This window comes from Contarinia nasturtii, unplaced genomic scaffold, assembly GCF_009176525.2.
Source record: "Contarinia nasturtii isolate CC-2019 unplaced genomic scaffold, AAFC_CNas_1.1 Cnas_scaffold_1371, whole genome shotgun sequence".
NCBI lineage: Eukaryota > Metazoa > Arthropoda > Insecta > Diptera > Cecidomyiidae > Contarinia > Contarinia nasturtii.
The window spans coordinates 3162123-3185313 of NW_022198708.1; the positions used below are offsets into that span (position 1 = coordinate 3162123).

A 23191-nucleotide genomic window follows, 5' to 3' on the forward strand; every position below is an offset into this window, starting at 1 on the left:
TTTATTCCTTCTTTTTTTCTATATTGAAAATAATACCTTTCAGTGTTAATTCACCGCAGCAATCATACACAAAGAGTCGATGATGCACAACAGTACACCAAATAGTGCTCTTCACAGCATCCTTCTCTCTCTCTCTCTCTCTCTCTCTCTCTCTCTGTCTCTCTTCCTATCAAACCAATCCATTTGGGTTTGCTCTCCACCCGAATGCGGAAGCAAATGGGACAGCGGCGTTGAGAGGTGAAATAAATATAAAAATTGAGTGATGAATGGTCGAAGTAGGTGTGGAAACGTTTTTAACAATCATGCTTTTGAGAAATGCACGCAATAAAAAAATAAAAACGTTTCGATCCAATGTATAAATGATGTTGTTGGCATACATCTATGAGTGGCGAAGCGTTAACGATATTTTAATCGGTTGGTACATATTACAACAGTTTAAGTGGTTGTGGTTTGAGCGAGATAGAGAGAGAGAGAGAGAGTGAGTGAATGTGATAAAAAATGATCTGATCATCACGCTATTTGCTACCACCTATTGTTATAAATATGTTTCAATCGTGTGAAAAATCATTTACAATACACAAACATCCCTTCGGTTGTACATTTGATGCGCATGATTAATACGAGAGCAATACCGGCACACGCAATCTTCTCGCTTGCTACTTACACCATACTTACATTTAAATACATTTTATCGCGTACCAAAAGAAGATTCGCTTAATTTTTTTCCCTGTTTTCCTGTATAGTCATCGTCATTTCGTTCTGCTAATTTTCGTGTGAACCAAAACGTGTACGCTTACAATATAATGCAATTCAATATAATTTAATTTGATTGTTCGCAGCTATATTTATTAATAGCCATTAACGTACATTCGTGTTAAGTGCTATCAAGCCTCTTTCTAGACCTATCTTTTTTTTAAAGTTGGCGGGGTGAATTATGAACGATGAGACATGCATTTAAACCATTTTTCTTATCATCGCACACTTTATGATGTTTTTCCTCTCAAATTTACAGGTAAAAAGCAATTGAAACATCTCTATAATTGCTGATTTATTTCGGAATACGTTACGGTAATCTTATTGAAATGAGATTTAAAATCAATTCTAATATGTAATAAATATTTGTAAAGCGGAGAATGGAAATTGCATCAAATAATTTAAATACGATGACATCATTTATTATACATTCAGGAAAAAAGCAGAGACTATTTCTCATAGCAATATATGAGATTTTCCTTACGTTCTGAGTGACAGTTTCTAAAAAAAAGTTGAAATGGAGTCCGAGTTAACAGAAAGGAATCCTTCTGATTTAATTTCCACATGAATTAACTTTAGGCTTTGGATGAATAAATTCAAAACTAAACGACATATCACATAGAATTTGGCAATTCGTATAAAATTTGATTCGTTCTTTGTATGTTCTGTTTGTGTGAATTTCGTTCGTTTACAAGAACCTAAGACAAATGATGAAGAGTCACACAAAAGAGAATACGCAAAAACATGAAACTATATGAATAATCAAATCAAATACACATTGGTAACTAGATCCGAATTCTATATGACATATCGGTTAATTTCGAATGTGTGTATGATTCAACTTTACTATAGTATATACTATAGTATGCCCGTTTATTAATAAAATCAATGGTTTATCCAAATTGTTAGCTAATGATGTCTCTGCACCATTGGAGAAATAGTGAAAGTTTGCTTTCGAGTATGTGAGAAAACAATATATACAATAAGTGGACTTTAGACGCTCTTTCCGATAAAATTTAATTATCAAGAAATCGTATTTTGCTCTGAAAACATCAACCGAAAGCAAATCTCAAGTCAAAATAATGATTATTTGTTTTGAAAATTGTCCATAAAGTATGAAACATTAAACTCTACAATGTATCATACTTGCTTTGTTTATTCATGTTATCTTTTACTGCTGCCAGCAATCTGCTGATCTCAGCATATGCTGGTGAAATTCCATATGTATTTGTAACTGGACTCACTTCAAATGAACGCTTTAGAATAAATAACGAACATTTTTTTCCACTTCCTACGATTCCTAATGTCGGTAGGACGTTTTTGGCGTATGACAGATTTTATAAGAATTTTTTTCACGCACGCAAATAGAGTTCGTAATTTATTCGAAGGCGTTCAAATGATCGGTTAAGTTTGTATTAGTTTGCTGATTCAAATGTCTACATATTCAACAGTATATGCAAGAGTATTGCCCAGAATATCGTCATTTTAAATTTAGTTCTCTAACGATACAATAAAATTTAAACGTCATTTGCTTTTGTTTTCTTCATGCAAAACGAATAATTGAGTTTGTAAAATCAACTAAAAAGTGAATTGAGGAATTGAGTAAATCATGGCATCGATGAATACGGGTGAAGCTAGAACAACATTAACAATTGATAAAGTTAGTGAATTAAAAAACTTAAATTCATCAATAATAACACTACAAAATTTGCAATGGCAAGTGATGGTATTTCGAAGTTTAAAAGAAAATACATTGGGAATACGTCTAAGCTGTTTAAACTCAGATACATCGGATTGGTCGTGTGCGGCAAGTGCCTTATTTGAATTGCGATCGTATAAATCGAGAAAATTATCGCTGAAAGACACAATTCTTCCGTGGATATTTTGTGCAAATGAAAAGAGCACCAGTCGTACCATAATCAAATGGAATGATATGCTCAACAACAGAGAGACACAATACGTACAAAATGATCAAATAATAATTGACGTTAAAATTATCGCCAAAAATTTGAAACAAAGTAACAAAACATATTTGGAAACTATCAACAATACCAATGCCACATTTAAATGTCGTTTATTTGTTCACGAAGCATCTACATTGATAGCTGCATCTTCAATGGAATTCAGTTTCAATTATTTAAGATGGAAGATTGTTGTCCATGGCTTGGGATGTCGACCAATAGCTGGAACTAAATTCCCATGTATGCTATGGTGTGTAAGTAAAAATGCGCCTCTAAAATGGACACGTCAAATTTTTGCAACCGTTTCGTTTCTCGATGAGAATGACATGAAGATTAGAGAGAGTTCGGAAAAGAAGATGGATTTTACTGAACAATTTACTCGAAAGTATTTTTCCGATTTTATTTTGTGGAGCGATGTGCTTAATCCGCAGAATAACATTATGCGCAATGGTTCAATTAAATTGGAAATTGAATTGAAAGCAACTGGAAATAATAATGGTACTCAAAGAAACAATCAACATTTGACATCCCGATCCCGTGCATCAACTTCATCAACTTCATCAGCATATCTACCGTGCGCCATTTGTTTTGATAGCATGTCTGGTCAAACTGCACGCAGTATTGTAAACACAGATTGTGGACATATGTTTTGTCGGCCATGCATTACAACGTGGATAGTTGAACGTCCAAATTGTCCAATGTGTGATCATGTCCTTACTGTCGCACAACTACATCCAATTTTCTTACCATAAAACTCACATAATTCATAAATGCTCATTTTTAATCAATATCATTTCAATAGCAATACTTACAATTTTTACAGTTGCTGAAATGTGATAACACAAAATTCAAATTTGCTCGAAATCGAATGAAATAAACAAAAAGGAATGCACACTGCACAGAATTACTGATGTCGACATATTCAGTTTTTTTATTTGAATTTATAAGGAAATGCAATAATTTTAAAAATATTTTGAAATGACATAGTAATTACAAGTATGGTTTTGATTTAATTTCAAAAAACTTTGGTTCAAGCATAATAAAGAAAGAAACTTTCCATTTAATAAAAATAAAAACAGACACTTTTGTCTTTATTGATTTATATAGATTAGTAAATTTGAATGATTGAAGTCTAACTAGTGTTTTAATTAGATTTTAAACCATTTTGCATACATGAAGACCTTTGACCGAAAAACACATTTGAATTTTGTTTACAAACATGAATGAACAAAAGAAAATTAAACAAAGCAAAAGATACAGTATGTTCAACAACAACAATAAAGCAAAAGAATTTCAAGTGTGTCTAATAATCAAACAAAATCCTTACAAATTTATGTAAAAGTGGACAATTTGACACCTTGTTCACAAAAATAAATATTTTATTCTCAATTAACTGATAGCTATTTTGTTTTGTTTTTATTTGGTGTGATGTGATGATACAAAAAGGTATGCGATGCGGAACGAATCATTGCTTCTGAGAAAGAGCACATTGACTAATATTTACTGAATGTGAAAAATTGTGTGGCTCCTAAGCATTTATAACAATAATACAGACGACACATTTTAAAGGCTAATTTCTGGTCAAATATTCCGGGCTCGTCCAACAAATAAAACGTAATAAATGCTATTAGCATTTGTTTCAATCAACAGCATCGTTCGTGTCGGTTAAAATGGGCAAATTATCATTTTTTCGCGTACAATTTATGCAGTCAATGTTTTTTCGTGTAAATTGTACTAAATCAGCGTGTATGAATGTTACATGCAAATGATAATTGAAAGTTAATCATGGATTTCAATGACGTGCGTTTCATAATTTTCACATGCTCCGCCCATTTATATACATAAAGATGGACCAACAGTGATGGTATAGTATCTATAACATGCATTTTCACAGTTAGCCCCCAACTACAGATTGTGTGTGTGTATTGGAAGATTCATTTATCCAAAAATCAAGTGTTTTATCATCCACTTAATTTACTATTTAAGCATTTTCATGGGATTTTACATCGATTTTCCGATAAAATGAGCCCATTTTATGTTACCATCACAGCAAACTAAGCGCATCGATGTGATATTCAGTATTAGATTTACGTTAATTTCTTTTGAGCATGAAAACGGTTTTTGGTTGAACCAAATGTGTGATTTTCGTACTGAATTAGGGCGTAATATGCAGCGAAGTATTTAAGAAATTTTCACACTTGAACACCGGTAAAATGGAATTTTTTAAGTGAGAACATACATTTTTTCCACTTGAATTACGATAAATACTTGACACATTGTCGAAATCATCAAAGCATTCAAACAATACAAGTTTCATTATGATTATTACATTGAAACGAAATAAAAAAAAGTATGAAAAACACAGCAAGTGGTTTCTTTTTCTCTTTTGAATGAGATGAAAATGTGTCTCGTGACGCGTATAGTGTGACATAGTTGATGAAAAAATGTGGATCATCTAATGAGATTACTGTGGCAAATCGTCTTTGCGAAAATCAGTCGTCCAACATTCACCAAAACATACAGAAGTGAATTTTAATTTTAGTGTGCAATGAGTTTCTATCAACGATTTTTTTTTCTCTTAATCATTTTTCTCTTTTCAAGTAAATCAATTGCAATAATAAATCGTGATGGCCTTATGGCCATTGATTTGGATGATATTTTAAATGATAAATTTATGCCCATGTCGATATTGTATGACAAGGGCACAATAAATGCAGATGGAATGTCCATCGTTAAAAGTGATCAAAAGCAAGTGTTTCCCATCAGTTCGAATGCGGACTTTGATAGTGCTATTCACTTGATGCAATTCCATCGGAAAATGATTCAAAATTATAAGTGCAATAATTACATAGCGAAACAGATTCTAGCCGATATTGCACCGCACACACTACACAATCGATTGGGCATCGCACACAATTCAAGTGGTAAAACCTTGACGTTTTTTTTATTACCAAAAATTGTATTCACATTTATTAAATTATTAGAAATAGTTCATCTGCCAAAACATCGGCCCATGTGGAATAATAACTTCGATGACAAACTATTCGATCAGGGTTCAAATGCATACAAGAATTGGCTGACCAAGTAAATAAAATTGTTCATTTGTATAGCGATTGAAAATGGTCATGGTTTTCTTGGGGGGGAATCCATTTTCAGATTGGCATTATTGGATGATGTTTATAAACAGATCAAAGCGGATAATTTGACGATGAAAAATTTAAACGAAACGCCACCATTTCGACGTATTGACGGGGCATCGGTGAGTGGCGATAACGAATACGAAGTAGGAGTGGCCAGTGGATATGCGATACAGCATCCAATTCCATCTGGTTTCGTTCCACCACAAAATCATGCAAATGATATCGATTACGAAAATTTTCACAGATATGCGGTGGCTGGTAATAAAGCTGGTTTGTATTTCAATGAGACTTTATCGGCGCACACACGCTTTTATAAAGTGTAAAATGAATTATGAACTGAGGTGTGAAAATCAATTGTGATTTTCATCGTTGTTTCCTTTTTGCAGTACTAAGTAACGTGTAAAAATTACTTGCCAAAAAATAAATAAATATTATTTCTTCACTTTTAGTTCCGTACATACAAAGTATAAACACATTATTTGAACAAAATCAAAATCCATCGCACTCGCTACATCAACCACCTGTATTTGTACCCGATGAAAACTCTGATCTTTGGCCAAATTCTTATCCAAATTTATATGCTATCTCTCATCCTTATCACAATCCACACGTTTTCTATAGTGAACCAAATGAATTGCCACCAATCAAAAATGTTACGCACAGTTGGTGGTCATTTCAGAATTTAAAAGAAAAATTTCAATCATTTTTTAAACACAAAAATAAACAAAATGATGATCCACACCATTCGGCCAATTTATTCAATAATAATCAACAACAATTTCAGGGTAAAATTAAATTAAGTAGAAAGAATTTTCTGTGACATTTAAAATCGATGAAGAAAGTGACACATTTTACAGGTTATGATGTTGGAGGTGACGACTATGGAGTCAGCTATGACAGCAGCGGTGGATCAAGCAAAGAAATGACACTGAAAAAAGTCTATGAATTAGCATTGACGGCTATTGCATATCTTGCATTTGGAATTTTTGTATTGCAAGTGATAATGTGCATTACAACCGTACGTCTCTATCGATTGGCATGCCATTTAATTGAAATCGAATTTAAGTGCATCTAATGATTTATTTAGGTAAAAGCACAGACAGGTAGTACAATGGTGATGGCAGAGGTTCCAACTGAAACCGTTGAAATGACTGAAGTCAGAGACGAGATAATAAGACGAAAAAAAAGATCAAATATTGAAACATCTTTTTCCGACGCAAGTTTTTCCAACGAAATGAAAGGTAATCGAATATGTAAAGAAAATTATAAAATGCATCGCACATTTTAGGTCAATGAAATGTCACGCAAAGTCTTACAGTCAATTGAAGCAGCTATGGTGGCACCTGAAGACAATGGAAATTGTCTGAAACAGATTCTTTGTCAAAATAATCAATTTAAAAGCATTTCAATTAACCAAATATGGCTACCGGTTTGGGGGTAATTTGATAGCAATTTTTTATTTAATGATATATTTTTGATATCGACCGATTTAGTTGATCTGTTCTTTCTGATTTTGTAGCCTTGGAATGAGCTGGTTATCTTCACGTATTACAACCGGACAAATTAATTCGCCAATCATGTTCGAGTGTCTGAAAGCACTTATTATTGGTCTTGGCGATGGAGTGTGTGAAGAAAATTTTCAATGTGATTCAAATATTATTGCTAACAATAGAAAATTAACAAGACAAATGCGTTCAACAAAATAAAAATTAATTCGTTATTTTCAAATAACGTTAATACGAAGACGAGAATTCAATCATTCTTATTTTAATGCATTCCAAACTGTAAGATAGATAACAAATATATTAAATATTTTACTGAAAAAAAGCGAAATAAACAATATGCATGAAGCGCTGATTTTTTTTAATCTCTTATGGACTATTCCTGACGTCAGTTTCCTGAGCTGAATCAGATGCCTGAAAATATCTCAATATAAACAAATAGGGGTAGAAAGAATCCGTTTCTTTTGCTCGGAAATGTCGTCGAAAGATCATTAGACTTTTCCTGGAAAGATATTCTTATAAAATAGAAGCAGGTCAGGACCGGACAATGGTAGTGCACCCTTTCAAATTATACATCATGTTTCAAATTTTACGTTGCTCCGGACAATTTATAACAGACCTGGATCTCGATACTTGGAACGGAACACTACTAACATCGGTCGTATTAAAAAATATGTCAACAAATTTTGCTGCGTAGCTTTCACTCCAGTTTTCAAAATATGAAAAACCGAACACTTTTGGTTTTGCGACTCTTATAGAAACTCAATGCAAGAAATTCATTCGACAAAACCAAAAGAGTTCACAATAATTTTTTCAGTGCAAAAACTATAGATAGAAAAACTAGAATTAGTTGATCAATTGCTTATTGATTCGGAACATGCAAAATAGATACAGAAAGCATTGCCGCTTTTAAATTAAATAGGTATTTTAAATCACAATGATGACATTTCGAAAATAAATGTGTACTTATCACATTTTAAATTATTGAGAAATTTTTATTTTGAAAAAAAAAAAAAGGATGATGATTCTGAAGATGCAATAAGAAAATGTTGAATGGCATGTTGCAAACAAATTAAGGGAGATAATCTATTAATAAGAAAGGAAAGAATGAGACACATGTATTACAAAAATGGTACTAAGTCATCTTTTAACAATAAATATTCATTTTCTCTTAGATGCCACCAAAAAAAATCAACAAAAATCACAAGATTTTCTTAGCTTTCTAAGCATGAATCGTTGCGGCGAAAAACTAGCTCATATTTTTCTCTAAATATTCCCGTAATTGTTTATTAGTTGTATTACAGTATTATTTTGAGAAAAATAAGAGCTATTTGTTCGCCACAATGATTCAATTCTGGACACCGTTTCCCAACTTTCAACATAAAAAGATGAAAAAACACACACAAATTATAATAGTCAACAATAATCATAATTTTAATGAATGATAACAATATTTTAAAATGAAGTCATTGAATGCATAAAAAAATGCATTCTTTTACCATGTATTTTCTTTCTTAGTTTATGTGAATTTATTTAAATTTTTTTGGCGCTGGTAGTTTTTTCATCCAAACATTTTTAAAATTTCCTTTTATTCTACAAATCATTGACAATTTTCATTTCGAATAATCGATGGGTATTATTCTTTGATATAATTTGTTAAATCAAATCTTATTGTTGTTATCTTCTCATTGCCGGTCGCTTTTTTTGACAGATTTCAGTTCAATTAGTGATTGCACGAGTGCCAACATAAAATGCGAAAATCTTAAACGAAGGCATCGACTATTGAAACATGCTTATAAACACACAAACATAAAATCAGCGAATTGAAAATCTTGTATTGTGTAAATTAAAAAATAACGAACAAGCGAGCGAGCGAGCGAATGAACCAACAAAAAATACAGTCATATAGTGTATGAGTGATGCTCACAGAGTGTTTGTGCGTGTGTATGTATGCATTACTAAATGTCAAACGTTCATAGCACACTTTGAAACGAAATCGCCATTGAAGTTGTACAACATAGAAGTCGCCGTCTCGCCGCTTTGAGAAGGTAGACGTATTTCAATCAAATCGCCTCCATCTTGATTCTCTACTAACCTGGCTTCTTCCGTGGAAAATAAAAGTTAGAATTTTTATTTTTTATTTTTCGGAATACATTGGTGTGAAAAGGACTCAAATTCATCGTCAAAATTGTGTGTAACCAGTTATTTAGTGCCGGAAAGGTATTTATTAAATCGGTGTACACTCAAACGTATGTCTATCGCCGATACGCTTGTAATATAAAAGGAAAAATGACATTACCAAGTAGTGCACGAGTCTAGTAAGTACCAAAAAGAAATTTTTTTTGTTACATTACCTTCCGTTTAAATGCCAATTTAATCGCGATTGAATTCATAAAACCGCATTTCATACGACCAATTCGGTTTTAGCTCTGAAGTGCATCGATTTCATTCAATCAATTTCAATGTGATTTGTCGTTTTTTTATCCAATTAAATTTCAAAGGGACAAAGTAATATAGACAAAAAGATTACGTATACACACATTGTATACGAATGAGTTTGTCTGCATTTAGATGTCTGTGTGTAAAAACGCTAGATAATGGATTAACAGAAATGTACGAACCGACCGAATAAAAAAAATCTTTATTTCAACGAATTTCGCCATTCCGTGCTCAAATCGATGAATGTTGAATGCAAAACAAAATGCAAGATACTTTTGAGCCAAGCTTTCGGCTTTGCCAATTTGCGAGTAAGCGGTTTAGTTGTATGCACATACACGTTTTGCATTTCTGAACCAAAAACCATTCGGCGAATGGAATGGAATTCATTCTCATAGTAATTGATTTTGACACAGAGACTCAGGGTGTGTGTATTTCAACTGAATAATGAAAAAAAGCCGTAGTTTGTGGTGATCAATAAAAGTAAAGTTTGTTTTTTTTTTTCTTTCATAATGTCGAACTGTGGTTCATTGTATGTGATTCGAAAGTCATTGTCAAAAGTGTCCGTAACGATAAAGATTTTTTTACGGTTGTATTTTCGTGTTGATCCATATGCATGTGCAAACTGAGAAAAAACAACAAAAACCATTTCAAGACGAACAAATGAAATTAACCTGACAAAATGAAATTGAACTGTATGTCATAATGAGAAAATTGTAAAACAGACTAAAGCCGAAATCGTAAAAAACGAAATTTAAAATATAAAGATTATTGACATCGAATCATCATTGAAATATTTGCCATCCATATTTTTTCCTTCATCATTTTTTCTCTTCTTTTTATTTTGTCTGTTCTAGTGCCGATGTGAATGCACACAAACCACGTGAATATTGGGACTATGAAAGCTACGTCGTCGATTGGGCCAATCAAGATGACTATCAGCTAGTCAGAAAGCTGGGACGAGGAAAGTACAGTGAGGTGTTCGAGGCGATCAATGTGACCAACAGTGAAAAATGTGTGGTTAAGATTCTGAAGCCAGTCAAAAAGAAAAAAATCAAACGGGAAATAAAGATTTTGGAGAATCTACGCTTCGGCACGAATATTATATCGTTGTTGGCTGTGGTAAAAGATCCTGTATCACGTACACCGGCTCTTATCTTTGAGCATGTTAACAACACCGATTTCAAACAATTGTATCAAACACTAACTGATTATGATATTCGATTCTATTTGTATGAGCTATTGAAAGCGCTCGACTATTGTCACAGTTTGGGCATTATGCATCGTGACGTGAAGCCACACAACGTCATGATTGACCATGAAAATCGAAAGTTGCGTCTCATCGATTGGGGTTTGGCTGAATTCTATCATCCTGGTCAAGAGTACAATGTGCGCGTTGCCAGTCGATATTTCAAAGGTCCCGAACTATTAGTTGATTATCAAATGTATGATTATTCATTGGACATGTGGTCGCTGGGATGTATGCTAGCATCAATGATCTTTCGCAAAGAGCCATTTTTCCACGGACATGACAACTACGATCAATTGGTGCGAATCGCAAAGGTATTAGGCACTGAAGAGCTTTATGCATACCTGGATAAGTATAATATAGACCTGGATCCACGTTTCAACGATATTTTGTCACGACATTCACGTAAGCGATGGGAGCGATTCGTTCACTCGGACAACCAGCACTTGGTGTCACCCGAAGCGCTAGATTTTCTTGATAAACTGTTACGTTATGATCATTACGAACGCTTAACAGCACGTGAAGCCATGGAACATCCATACTTTACGCCAGTCGTAAACGGTGCAATCGCCTCATCAAATTCAACAGCAAAAGCACCAGATCAATAATAATATTAAAAATTTTCAATATTTTTATTAATGATAAAAAAAAAACAAGAGGAAAAAACAAAACAAAAACAAAGTTAAATAAAAACTAATAAAGGGAAATTGATGAAATTTTAAGAAAAGTACATAGAAAGAGAGAGAAAGAGTCGTCGGGTGATTAAGAAATGGCAAAAAAACATAGAAATTGAATTAAATAATAAAAAAAATTAAGATAGCAACTATCATCAAAATCGAACTATTCAGTAAGATGAGAGAAAAATGAAAGACCAGAATTTTGCTCCCGACCGAAAAATAATATGCAGCGCAATTTTTCATCTATTGAAAATAAGTAATTATTAGTATGCTTATAATATTTTGTTTCTTTAAAAGTAAATAAAAAGGAAAAGATTTGCAACATTCATTTTTCGGGAGCTCAGTTCTTGTCTCGACATTTTTTTCAACTCGGAATATTCCTCGTACATACCACAAAAAAAAGAAACAAACAAACACGTAAACAATAATAATCGAATCGCATTCAAGAAACTAGACCATCCATACACTTTATACGCATTTACCGAAACATTTGCAATGCCAAGCAAAACATATTCGATTTTTATCATTTTAACGAGAGAAAAAAAATCGTTCATCAGTCGACTAACCTTCGAAGTGGAATCACAAATTGTTTATCCGTAAACGAGAAAAAAAAAACATAAATCGACATATAGAAATCTTTTTCAACATTAACAACAACAGCAGCAACAAAAAATCACATGAATTTCTTATATAGCTTTCCAATTACTGGGCACCGATTCCAAATATTCAAAATGAAAAGATGAGAAAAAAACACACACACAAATGATAAGAATGAACAATAACTATTAATGATAATTATAAAATGAAAAATGATATAACTATAAATTGATTTGAGATGAGAGAAAAAAAACATCAAATGATTACGCGATCTAACATATGCTAAAAAATATAGCAAAACCGCATCAATAACAACAACAATAAAATTCAAAAATAAAGTCATTGAATTACAAAAAATACATTCTTTTACCATTTTCTGTTTCTTTGTTCGTTTACGTGAATTTATTTTCGTTTTTTTTTTTTGCGCTAGCAGTTATTTCATCAAAACATTACAAAAATTCTTTTTATTTTGGTTCATAGAAAAGAAATATAAATGAAAATAAAATAAAAGCTGTCATACTTATCAATCGTCTACAAACAATGTCGAATATATATTCCAAATGAATAGAAAAACAAACCACGCAGATGAAAAATTAAAAAAAAAATTAGTTAAAATGAATCAAAAAGAAAAACAATGTTCGCGCGCACTCATTTCAGCTCCCGAATATATGTTTAATATATATATTTTTTTCCTTTCAAATGACAGACACATTAAGTCATAATTTTTGATTTTCTATCTAGAGAAAAATCGATGTAACAAAACAAGGTCATGTAAGCATTTAAATTATGCCGAATTTATTGATTTTACCAAAATAATTTTTTTCTACTCCTCCCGCATTTATTTGCTACAAAATATGACAACATTGTTATTATAGTAAATCAATTTTTTTTTGTCTTTGTTTTATTTAGTGATATAAGCAGAATGGCGACTATTTTCTTTTTATTATTGAAAAAAAATAAAGCAAATCGAATGTTTGTTAAAAAAAAATATTGTCAAAATAATAATGAACTGGAAATGGAAATTACAAAAGAAACCATGTACATAAACAAACAAATGGAAGGTAATGAAATGAGAAAAACAAATGTCGTATATTGTATACTTGTATAACTGTTCATCAAGTTCGATCCATACGGGAAGAGTCCCGCATATATAAATTATTTAGATTGGTTTAAATTCTCTTCTATAAAAACAAAATATTGCTGAAAATGAAAAAAAAAAATTAAATGCGCAGTATTCATGGTAACCATAGATTTTTTTTTTCACTTTTTTTCTTTGTAAAATTGAAAACTGTAGGCAACATACCAGAAGGAAAATCGTGAAGTGGAATGAACTTTGATTTAGGTCATAAAATATATCGTAACCTATTAGGCACACACATACACACACATCAAAATTATGTGAAAAATAAAAATATTTTTTCAAAGGCAGAACAATTATTATGCATTTTCAAGCCGATGATGAAGAAGAGAACATACAAAAAACACACACACACACACTCACTCGATATTGTAATTTCAAATTAAAATCATTAAAATTCATATATTATTAATTTCATCATTTGTTTTATTTCATTTTATTTTTTAAATTCGTTCATCTAAACAAAACATCTAACAGTCAAATAGCCTGTATAATTTTGACAAACATGTTGAAAATAACAAATGGGCCCAAAACAATTCCAACAACAAACACAATATACTCTTTATGAAAATCATTTATTTAGACAAAGATTTAAAAAAAAATGAAGCAAAATAAAATTCTGCACGAAAAAAATAACCCTTTTGTTTTTTTATTTTATTTTAATGACAAAATTGATAAAGTCAACCAAAAAATCATTTGATATAAAATCACAGCCATTTTTCATTCATCCAATTTTCATAAGTGTTTTTTTTTTTGGTTATTTAGTCAACATATAATCCATTTGAAATGAAATGAAATGAATGACATTACATTTTCTTAAAATGGTTTATTTTTTCAATATTTATTTAAATTTCAATGTAATTATGATTATTACAATTCATTAAAAAAACAATCAAATTATTTGAAAGCCAGCATATTTTTGTTTTTGTTTGACGCAAAATGTATTTGATCCTTTTATGACTCTCCAAATTGATATAAATACTTTTAATTCGGGCATGCTATACATATATAATATCTCTTAATTCATACAAACATTTTTGCATTCATTACAGATTGGATAAACTACCAATGAATGGAATGATTCACAAAATTTCTCATATATACATATATATAATAATATATCGAAATGTTATATTGGTTATATTTAGAGGTAAATCTTTTTTTTTTTTTCAAAAATATTTCATATTTCAATAAATTTTCAGTTAATTCATGAATACCACGTTTGGCATTGATAATGTTATTTAATTTAAATTTCTTTTTATCATAATTTAATAAAATCAATTGATAAAATAAAAAGCAAAAAAATGTCTATTTGCAACGGCCCGTGCATTTGACAAGACTCGATTTCAAAGCGTCATTTGTAGCTTACTTCATGCGATAAATTTGATGTTTAGAATGTGTCAACTATCCGTATGATCTAGCCTTCAAATCCACAGTATAACCAAAAATTGGAGTACAAAATTAGTATGAAGATATTTAAAGCAAAATAATGCAAAAACTGTTTGGTATCGGCGGTGCTTTAGCACATTTAAGACCATCCGTGACATCATCACTGCACCAATGTGTAAGAGGTAATTTTATAGCTGTTGCAATTCAATTATGCAAAAGAAATACAAGAAAAAATATATCATTTTCCACCTAATTTCAGGTAAACAAACAATAACAACAAACCAAGTGATAGTGGATAAATTCAAAGCCGTCACAATTTTATCGATAAATCGACCGGACAAACAGAATGCATTGAATGAGTCGATATTGCATGAGCTTGCAGCACATTTGACACACTTTGAAGAGGATGATAGCGCGTCGGTGGCCATTATAAATGGTATCGGTGGTAATTTTTCCATTGGCTATGACATCGATGAATTGAAGCAGAAAAGTGAACATGACATAAATTCAGTTCAAAGTAGTCTTGTTGTATGCAGTTTTTATTTGCGACAATATCATCGTTTGAAATATTAATTGTCATAAATTCATTTTTCGAATAGTTTCCATTTCGACGTAAAACGGCAAAACCGTTGCTGTGCAGCATTAGTGGATCGTGTAAGTCAATTGGATTTGAAATTGCATTGATGTGTGACGTTCGATATGCAGAGGAAAAGGCGTTTTTTTGTTTTAATAATCGACATCAAGGCATACCATTGTTGAATGATGGACCAAAACAATTGGCCAAATTGATCGGCTTATCAAAAACGATGGAATTTTTACTCATGGATCGCCAGGTTAATGCTGAAGAAGCTCTTGAACTTGGAATCGTTCGCGAGGTCGTTGCAGATGGAACTAGTATTGACCGTTGTCTGGTATAAGAGAAGAAGAAATTATATGCATATTCAATTTTTTGCTTTCAGGTCTTGGCTCTATTATGAAGACTGCTGTATATTTATCATCGATGCCAGAATCGGCGCTTCAACATGATTTAAGCTTATTGAATGGATCGCATTTCGACAAAAAACAATGGTCATCGATATTAAACGATATTAAATCAAATGTTAGCCTTAGCGAAGAATCACTGAAATCGGCTCGAGTTTCAAAACTAAACAAAATGTCCCAATGGGAATTAGAAGAAATAGAACATGAAAAGAATTATGAAGAAAGACAAAAAACAAACACACATGAGTAGAATAAATAATTGTTTTTAAATATCTTCATACTCTCAAACGATTTTTTTAAAGTTTTATTTATCAATTGTAAAAAATTGTAAGCGCCATTTACGATTCGCTACTATCAAAACCAGGCGCGTCCACAGGATTTGGTCTAGGGGATCTGCAAAGCAAATGAGAAACGGAGGCAATTTTCTGTTTTGTGTTTCATGGACAAACTTTGTAAAGGCTCAACTGTCAGATGTGTTGTTTAAATCGGGAATATAATTTCAATCAATTTAGATAATTTTCGACTTTGAATACATATCACTATGTCTTTTTATATTGTTACATACATAAATTTTATGGCAAAAAAAGAACATAAACCAACTTAACTTTAAAATTGAGGGGTGAAACGTCACTGTTTGATAAGGCATTTAGAATGGAGTATCCTGAAAAATAAGCAAATGAAACAGTTTCAAGTTCTTCATTTGGTTTTCTTTGAAATTTTACTATTTATTTTTCAATCAAGCAAGCATGGAAAATTCTAAATTACATTTGCAAAATTTGCCATAAAAAACCCTGCATTAAATTGTCTTTATGCACCTTAATTCTACATTTAAATCCATTTTCTATTGACTACAGTCAAATTAGGAAAACTTTCATTAAAATAAATAACTAAAATCTTGAGAATGTAAAAACGCATTAGTTGCCATCTCAGTCATTTGATCCACAAAATGTTTTGTTTGAATTTACTTTGTTTCTTTTGTTTTGTGTGTTTTTTTTTTTTTAATTAAGCAAATTAACTAGCCAAAAAATATCGAGTTGTTGAAATGGTAATAATCAAAGTATGCTTTTTAAGCATTTAGTCTTTTTTGTTTATGATCACGGCTTCTTCACGTTCTTTTGGTGATTGATCTTTGTCTCCCCAGCCCCATGTGTGATGTGTACCATCGCCAGTTCGTTCGACACGTTTTTTAACCGTTTGTGGATCAACTGTTTTCAAGTCATAGGCCCAGCCAATTTTCGACATCGCATCAATGAACATTGTAGTGAAATTTGAACGATAGTTTCCGAGTTCAGCGGTTTTGTAGTCCCATGGGAATACATGATGATAGTTGTGCCATCCTGAAAGAAAACGAAAGGAAGACGAATAAAATATAGGAAACAAACAGTGCAGTACAAGAGAACGACGCAAAAAAAAAACCGAAACATACCTTCCCCAAATGCAAACAAAGCAACTGATTTGTTTTCTGTTGGATTAATGTATCTGCAAATACGAATAAAAATGAATAATTCATATTGGTTATAGATGAATTGACATTTTAATACTAACTTGTCATATGGATGGTCACCGTAAATGTGAGCGGCGCTGTTTACAAGCCAGGTCACATTCAACACAAAAGTCCATCGGAACATTGCGGCTACGAACCAAGCATTTTTCAATGTCTCACCCCAGAAATACCATGGGATCAATGTTGGCAAGATGAAACAAGCAATTGGCATTAAAATCAAGTAGTATCTTGAGGTGGAAATAGAAAAAAACCGAAATTAAGATTAATTTATAGTCATGTTTCCAAGTAATTAGATATTTGTCTTTGTGATAAAACATGCGTTGAAACAACAATGTCATGCGTACTAAGCGGTTTTTGACAATATTTCAAATTCGTATGCTTATCTATTTGATATTGTTGAAATTGTTACTCACTTTTTTTGGAAATGCAATACTGGGTCAGCTTCAAGGTCGGAAATGTCCAAACCTTTGCCTTTTGCCTTGACTTCTGGATGTTTTTTGCACAGCAACCATCCAACGTGAGCGAAAAAGAAACCACTGAAATATGAAAGTGTACATGTAAATTATTACAAATGGTCGTTTGCACACACACACACACACACAGAGAGAGAGAGAGAGAGAGAGAGAGAGACAAAAAATGAAGTAAATCACATGCAAATGTGTGAAATAAAATAAAACGAATAAATCACATACCGTGTTGCATTATGTGGATCAGCATCGGTTTCAGAGTATTTGTGATGAACACGATGATCACGAGCCCAGTGGATGGCACAATCTTGAAACGCCATTGTATTGAATATTGTTAAAAGAATTCTTAATGGAAGTTTTGCTTTGTAGGAACGATGTGCCCATAGACGATGTGCGCCTCCTGTGATGCCAAGACCGGAGGTCAAATATAATACGAGAGCTAGAAATAATGAAAATCAAAAAAAAAAAATATTTTTTGTTTGACATTGTTTAAAATAATATTTGTTCAATCATTAAGTCGTGTCATTTTTACCGAAGACTGCTGTATAAACTCTGGCTGATGTTAGCATAAGGTATGCCCCATAAACGGCTGCAAGATGAACATATCCAAAGATCATGATGTTTCTCCAAACTAATTTCAATTTGCGAGGATTTGCATGTTTTAATTCAACGATATTTTTATCTAATCCACCGTCAACTGTTTCAGCATCGCATTCATCTAAAACGCCGGTACATTCAACAACCGATGTTGCGTTTGGCGGCATTTTTTATCAATTTCTGAAAATAGATTAAAAATCATCACATAAATAACATATATTCAATGTCAAATGAAATCGAAAAAAAAATACAATCAAATTCGAACAATCTTTTCTTCTATTTATTTGAATGCAATTGATTATTTTGTTGAATAGAAACAGGCACTTGCGGATTTGCGCAAAATAATCTCAATAGAAGTTATCGACGAATAAAGTCAATTAGAGAAATGAAAATGATTACATGCTGCTCTTTTTTTTCTTGTTGCTGCTCAAATAAATAATCGAACCGGCAAATGTGTGAACACGAATAATTTATATTTCATTGAGATGAATAGCTAATACTTGAAGGTACTTCAATGTCACGACTCAATGGTATGATACGAATAGGTCAGGTAGATCTTACATAATAATTCACTTGTTTTCCAAATAATCTGCGTCAAAAGACAATCTATTTTTTATGAGTTTTTTTTTTCAGCTGATTGTCGACACATTGTTAGCAAACTTTTGTAGTATCTTAATGCTGTTTTTGTCATTTTACTATTTTCAGTCGTTGTTTTTTTATTTCGTCTTATTTTTCTCATTCAAATCTACAGTTCAATAACTTAATCACATTTAAATTTTGTAAAATCACCACCGCTTTATTGAGTGATTATGATTATCGAAACGACAACAAGATATTTAAAATTAAGAAAAAAACAATAAACAAACAAAACAAAAAAAAATCGTCACGCAATTGTTAACTCAATCAACCATTATTGTGCACATATGTTGTTCAAACGACGTTTTTGAGCAATTTGTTCCGACAAATATTCAAATCTGATAAGAAATTTTCAAATTAGTTTCTGTTTGAATAGCGGATAATGATTAAAATTGATACTAACAATTGTTCAATGAAGAAAATACAAAGAACGAATCAAATCAATGAATTATTTTGTTGCAATCAAAATTGCAATCAGCGATGACGAAAAAGAAAACCACAAATGAATTATCGCCACGAACAGTGAGATGTCAAAGTGGCGGTTGAAAGCAACAAAAAAATATATATATATATTATTTTTATCTCCAATAGAAATGCTCGTACTTCCTTAGTGCGCAGAGAAAGAGAATGAACGAAAAAGAGAACGGTTTTGTGTAACAGTGAACAAGTGCTGTAGCGCAACACGTTTGAATTTCTTCTAAGCTGTTGTTGCGAGTTGAGTGGCAAAATCGTAGCAAAAGATCATACGATGTTATGATCTGATGTGAATCACCGTACGTTTACTTCGGTTTAGACGCTTGTCAGTGCTATACTCGTGTGAAATTCGTGCACCCATGCATACTACGTGTTACGTTTTTCGCATTTTAATATTTTATATATTGTGAGTATTCTATATAGCAACGCGTTTGAATGCCGAAAGCATAACAACGAACACAAAAATTGTGTGTCTAATACATGAATAGTAGTGATAGAGGACAAAACACAACAGCCAACATCGACCCATTGAATTCGCAAGCAATACGCATTTGAATCAGCTGGAACAACATAGCACAGAGTAGCGCGGCACGCGTTCGAGAGTCCGAATGCGATAGGCGATATAGGTGCTATCGCATTCTAAAATCACGTGTTTTTCAGCGTTTAGTCGCACAGTGAATGTCACCATGAGGAGAGAGTGTATATATGTAATGAAAAGATGATAATATTATGCCATAACCGGTATTATAAGTGCACTGACTGAAATCGATCACAGATGATATTTCAAATCTCGTCATCTGATTGAACTCCAAGACAAAAGTTAATCTCTTATCACAACGTGCGATTTTAAATTTTTATATATATATATATATACATAAACATTTGATTATACATCATTCAGACGTGTTAACTTAACTGCGATTTTGTGCTTTGCACGTATCAAACAAATGAAAAAAGGGGAAAAAATTATCAAATTCTGACAAATGTGTGAACATAAACGAAAAATCTTTTTTGCGTCTCTTCTCTTTTTTCCTGTAAGCAGCTGTGAAGTACTGTGTGTGTTTTTTTATTAGTTCAGTTGCAAGCGTGATAGGAAATGGAAAATTTATGATTACAATTCGATGAATTGGCATTTATGGTGAAATCAATCATTCATAAATGTAGTCAATAAATAATAACAGTGAACTTCATTCAACGAAGATCCTTTGGATTCCAAACAATTATTGAAATAGCCATTTTTTTCTTTCGTCAATTCAAGTAAACAAATACTTGCACATGATTTTGTAATCAGAAACATCTTTTCATCATCTTCATAGAAGAATAGAATGTAATTGTGCAAAACAAAACGCCACGCACTACAAACAATGCTATCATTCTTACTTTTAATAATAGTTTTCACTTTTTATCTCGAGTTTATTCTCATTTTTTTTTTGCTTCAAACATTGTCGCCATATCGAACCGTATATAGTTCGCAAAATGTGTAGGTTTCAATTGCACACACGATGTAAAATCGGCATCATGTCTGTCTCAATCATGTGCATCGTGTAATATTCGATTTCATCACTTCGGTTGAATGTGTATCAATTTTGTAAGTGAGGTTGTTATGGAAAGCATTGATGCGAAAGTGCTTTCGATTTTCTGCACTTTGCAACGCGGAATCACACAAACAGCAAGAGATCTAGTTTATATTTTAATGTATTCGATAGAGATTGCATTGTATTGCAGTTATTTTATGCAGAGAGGCTTAAAAAAATGCGCGGGAATAATATCAAATTAATATGAATTACAATCGTTAAGCTCATTGAAAGAAATTGAATTTGAAACATTTGTATATGGATAGAAAAATTACGCATCAATTACATAAAATCGAAAACCACATTTTCAATGCTCTTACAATGATTTTTTTTTTTTGCTTTGAACCAACTTGCTGTTTTGCTTCTAATATATTTAAGCTGAATTTTTAGGAAAAACCTGAAAAACTGGACGATTTTCTAATTATCTCTAATAATAATTAATAATAGTCTTATTCTTTAATGTCACTGAAAGTAATGGTGCTACTTTGACCGTTAACAAATGTCAACTGTTTACTATTTTTTTTCAAGAGAATTTTCAATGTTCTTCTTACTCCAAAAAGGTCAACAAAGCTAATTACATTTTGAAATGGTTTTTCGGAGTTTCATTTGTTCGGACAGTGAGTTGTTTCAAAAAAAGGAAAGAAATTAGCATTTATTCATTTCGACTAAAATAATGTGAAATGTAAATCCGCACAGTCCGATTCAATTCAACTAATTCAATTTACTTCGATTTATTGCATTTTCTACTTACACAATATGATGTATCCAAAATAAAAAAAAAAATATTCCACTAGTAATGTGGTAGATTCTTTCACACAATATTGTTAAAAACGTCTTCTTTATTTTTCACTTTCAATTAGAATGTTTTCTTTAACGGAATGTTTTCTTTAATGTTTGGAAATAAAAACTGAAAGGGAGAGAATTAGACCCTCTCTCTGATGAAAACTTCTCAAACGATACTTCACTAGTAACTGACGAAGCTTAGACAGCATTTGGTTTTATATGGCGGTAAGAACACACGTACTTCATAATTTGACGAACAAAGGAAGAGGACAGCGAATACACATGCACCTACAAATATACGTACGTTTTAACACGAAGTTCAGATAAGGAAAGTTCATTTGAAATTTCCTTCAAATCATACGCAAATCAGTTACATGTGTCAATTTATTAGATTTGTATTTTTTTAATTTTTTTTCGGTTGTTTCTGTGTTTTTTTTTTTTTTTTAATTTTTCATGTGTATAAATTTTTATATAAAAAAATATATACCTATGGCGGATACTTTTGTAATTGCTTTTATTATACTTGATTTGTTGCTGTTGTTGTTTTGATTATCTGATGCTAATAATATTTTGTTTAAAAAATATATATAAAAACATTAAATCACTTTCCTATTGATAATGACATTTGAACGGGCATGTATAAGTCATTCAATTACAAATCGTACAAGTACTTTCTCTTCACCCTCAACACCTAATATTTCTAATATTCTGATTGTGAATGGGTTTTTTTTTACTCTTTCTGAAATGGCGCATCGTTCATATAATGTGCGTAAATTCGATGATCCTTTATATTTTCTAATTTCACGTATCTACGTGATTTTTAAAGTGCACAAATAAAACTCGTCGAAGAGGTTAACTTACGCTATAGAACTGCATGAGTAGTTTTCCGAATTATTTATTTTTTATTAATTATTTTCATTTTTTTTTTTGCATTTATTAATGAATATAATCGGAACAATCTGAATGAAAAATGTACAAAATTTAATTGATTTTTGTTAGAAAATTTCACTTTCATATTTTGTTTATTGTTTTATATTCGCTCCTTATCTTTGTATATATATGTATGATTCTAACCGTTTTTTGTGATGAACACGCTGACCGTTGATTGAGCCACGTGTGTATCGTACCATTAACACAAGTTCAACATTGAAATAATTCAATCAATTTATTTCATCATAAAATGCAGCTCGTTGAGTGGAGCAAACTAAAGCTTTGATAATAAAAAGTTTTTTTTAGTACTACATAAACTTTCAAAGCTTGCTTGTCTTCATTTGTTGTTTATTGCCTCTTTTTTCGTGTCATTCGAAAGCTTCGTTACAATCATATTTGATTG

General features: G+C 31.7%; 4 protein-coding genes across 7 annotated transcripts; 3 read left to right on the forward strand and 1 right to left on the reverse strand.

The window, feature by feature from the left end:
* The first annotated feature begins 5340 nt into the window (after positions 1-5340).
* LOC116345865 lies at positions 5341-7560 on the forward strand. Its single transcript, XM_031775579.1, has 8 exons — positions 5341-5638; positions 5699-5798; positions 5871-6124; positions 6304-6639; positions 6712-6872; positions 6942-7070; positions 7143-7291; positions 7374-7560. The coding sequence occupies exons 1-8, from the start codon at positions 5350-5352 to the stop codon at positions 7558-7560; spliced, it is 1605 nt and encodes a 534-aa protein (XP_031631439.1). The 5' UTR covers positions 5341-5349.
* Positions 7561-9378: 1818 nt separating this feature from the next.
* On the forward strand, positions 9379-11694 carry LOC116345735 (casein kinase II subunit alpha). Its single transcript, XM_031775383.1, has 2 exons — positions 9379-9674; positions 10650-11694. Exons 1-2 carry the CDS (start codon positions 9646-9648, stop codon positions 11647-11649), a joined length of 1029 nt encoding a protein of 342 aa, XP_031631243.1. The 5' UTR covers positions 9379-9645; the 3' UTR covers positions 11650-11694.
* Positions 11695-14860: 3166 nt separating this feature from the next.
* On the forward strand, positions 14861-16114 carry LOC116345998 (2,3-dehydroadipyl-CoA hydratase-like). Its single transcript, XM_031775875.1, has 4 exons — positions 14861-15024; positions 15102-15370; positions 15442-15736; positions 15802-16114. The coding sequence occupies exons 1-4, from the start codon at positions 14943-14945 to the stop codon at positions 16071-16073; spliced, it is 918 nt and encodes a 305-aa protein (XP_031631735.1). The 5' UTR covers positions 14861-14942; the 3' UTR covers positions 16074-16114.
* Positions 16115-16515: 401 nt separating this feature from the next.
* Positions 16516-22050, reverse strand: LOC116345996 (acyl-CoA Delta(11) desaturase-like). Of its 4 annotated transcripts, none has more exons than XM_031775868.1 (7): positions 21827-22050; positions 18327-18571; positions 18020-18233; positions 17741-17863; positions 17369-17554; positions 17250-17302; positions 16516-17160 (listed from the first exon to the last, which is right to left on the reverse strand). In XM_031775868.1, exons 2-7 carry the CDS (start codon positions 18556-18558, stop codon positions 16898-16900), a joined length of 1071 nt encoding a protein of 356 aa, XP_031631728.1. In that variant the 5' UTR covers positions 18559-18571; positions 21827-22050; the 3' UTR covers positions 16516-16897. The 4 variants fall into 4 exon arrangements, with proteins under 4 accessions (XP_031631728.1, XP_031631732.1, XP_031631730.1 ...); XM_031775872.1 differs by lacking the exon at positions 21827-22050 and adding an exon at positions 19631-19725; XM_031775870.1 differs by lacking the exon at positions 21827-22050 and adding an exon at positions 19431-19520.
* Positions 22051-23191: the final 1141 nt, after the last annotated feature.

Excerpts from the sequence above, each read along its gene's own strand:
- LOC116345865 (XM_031775579.1), top strand. The coding sequence starts at position 5,350 with ATGGCCATTGATTTGGATGATATTTTAAATGATAAATTTATGCCCATG. Across the intron at positions 6,125-6,303 it reads GGTGGCTGGTAATAAAGCTG|TTCCGTACATACAAAGTATA; the intron begins GTTTGTATTTCA and ends CTTCACTTTTAG. Across the intron at positions 7,071-7,142 it reads TTGAAACATCTTTTTCCGAC|GTCAATGAAATGTCACGCAA; the intron begins GCAAGTTTTTCC and ends CGCACATTTTAG.
- LOC116345998 (XM_031775875.1), top strand. The coding sequence starts at position 14,943 with ATGCAAAAACTGTTTGGTATCGGCGGTGCTTTAGCACATTTAAGACCA. Across the intron at positions 15,025-15,101 it reads ACTGCACCAATGTGTAAGAG|GTAAACAAACAATAACAACA; the intron begins GTAATTTTATAG and ends ACCTAATTTCAG. Across the intron at positions 15,737-15,801 it reads GGTCGTTGCAGATGGAACTA|GTCTTGGCTCTATTATGAAG; the intron begins GTATTGACCGTT and ends TTTTGCTTTCAG.
- LOC116345996 (XM_031775868.1), bottom strand. The coding sequence starts at position 18,558 with ATGCCGCCAAACGCAACATCGGTTGTTGAATGTACCGGCGTTTTAGAT. Across the intron at positions 17,864-18,019 it reads GATCCACATAATGCAACACG|TGGTTTCTTTTTCGCTCACG; the intron begins GTATGTGATTTA and ends TTCATATTTCAG. Across the intron at positions 17,555-17,740 it reads GTATTGCATTTCCAAAAAAA|ATACTACTTGATTTTAATGC; the intron begins GTGAGTAACAAT and ends TTCCACCTCAAG.
- LOC116345735 (XM_031775383.1), top strand. The coding sequence starts at position 9,646 with ATGACATTACCAAGTAGTGCACGAGTCTA. Across the intron at positions 9,675-10,649 it reads CCAAGTAGTGCACGAGTCTA|TGCCGATGTGAATGCACACA; the intron begins GTAAGTACCAAA and ends TGTCTGTTCTAG.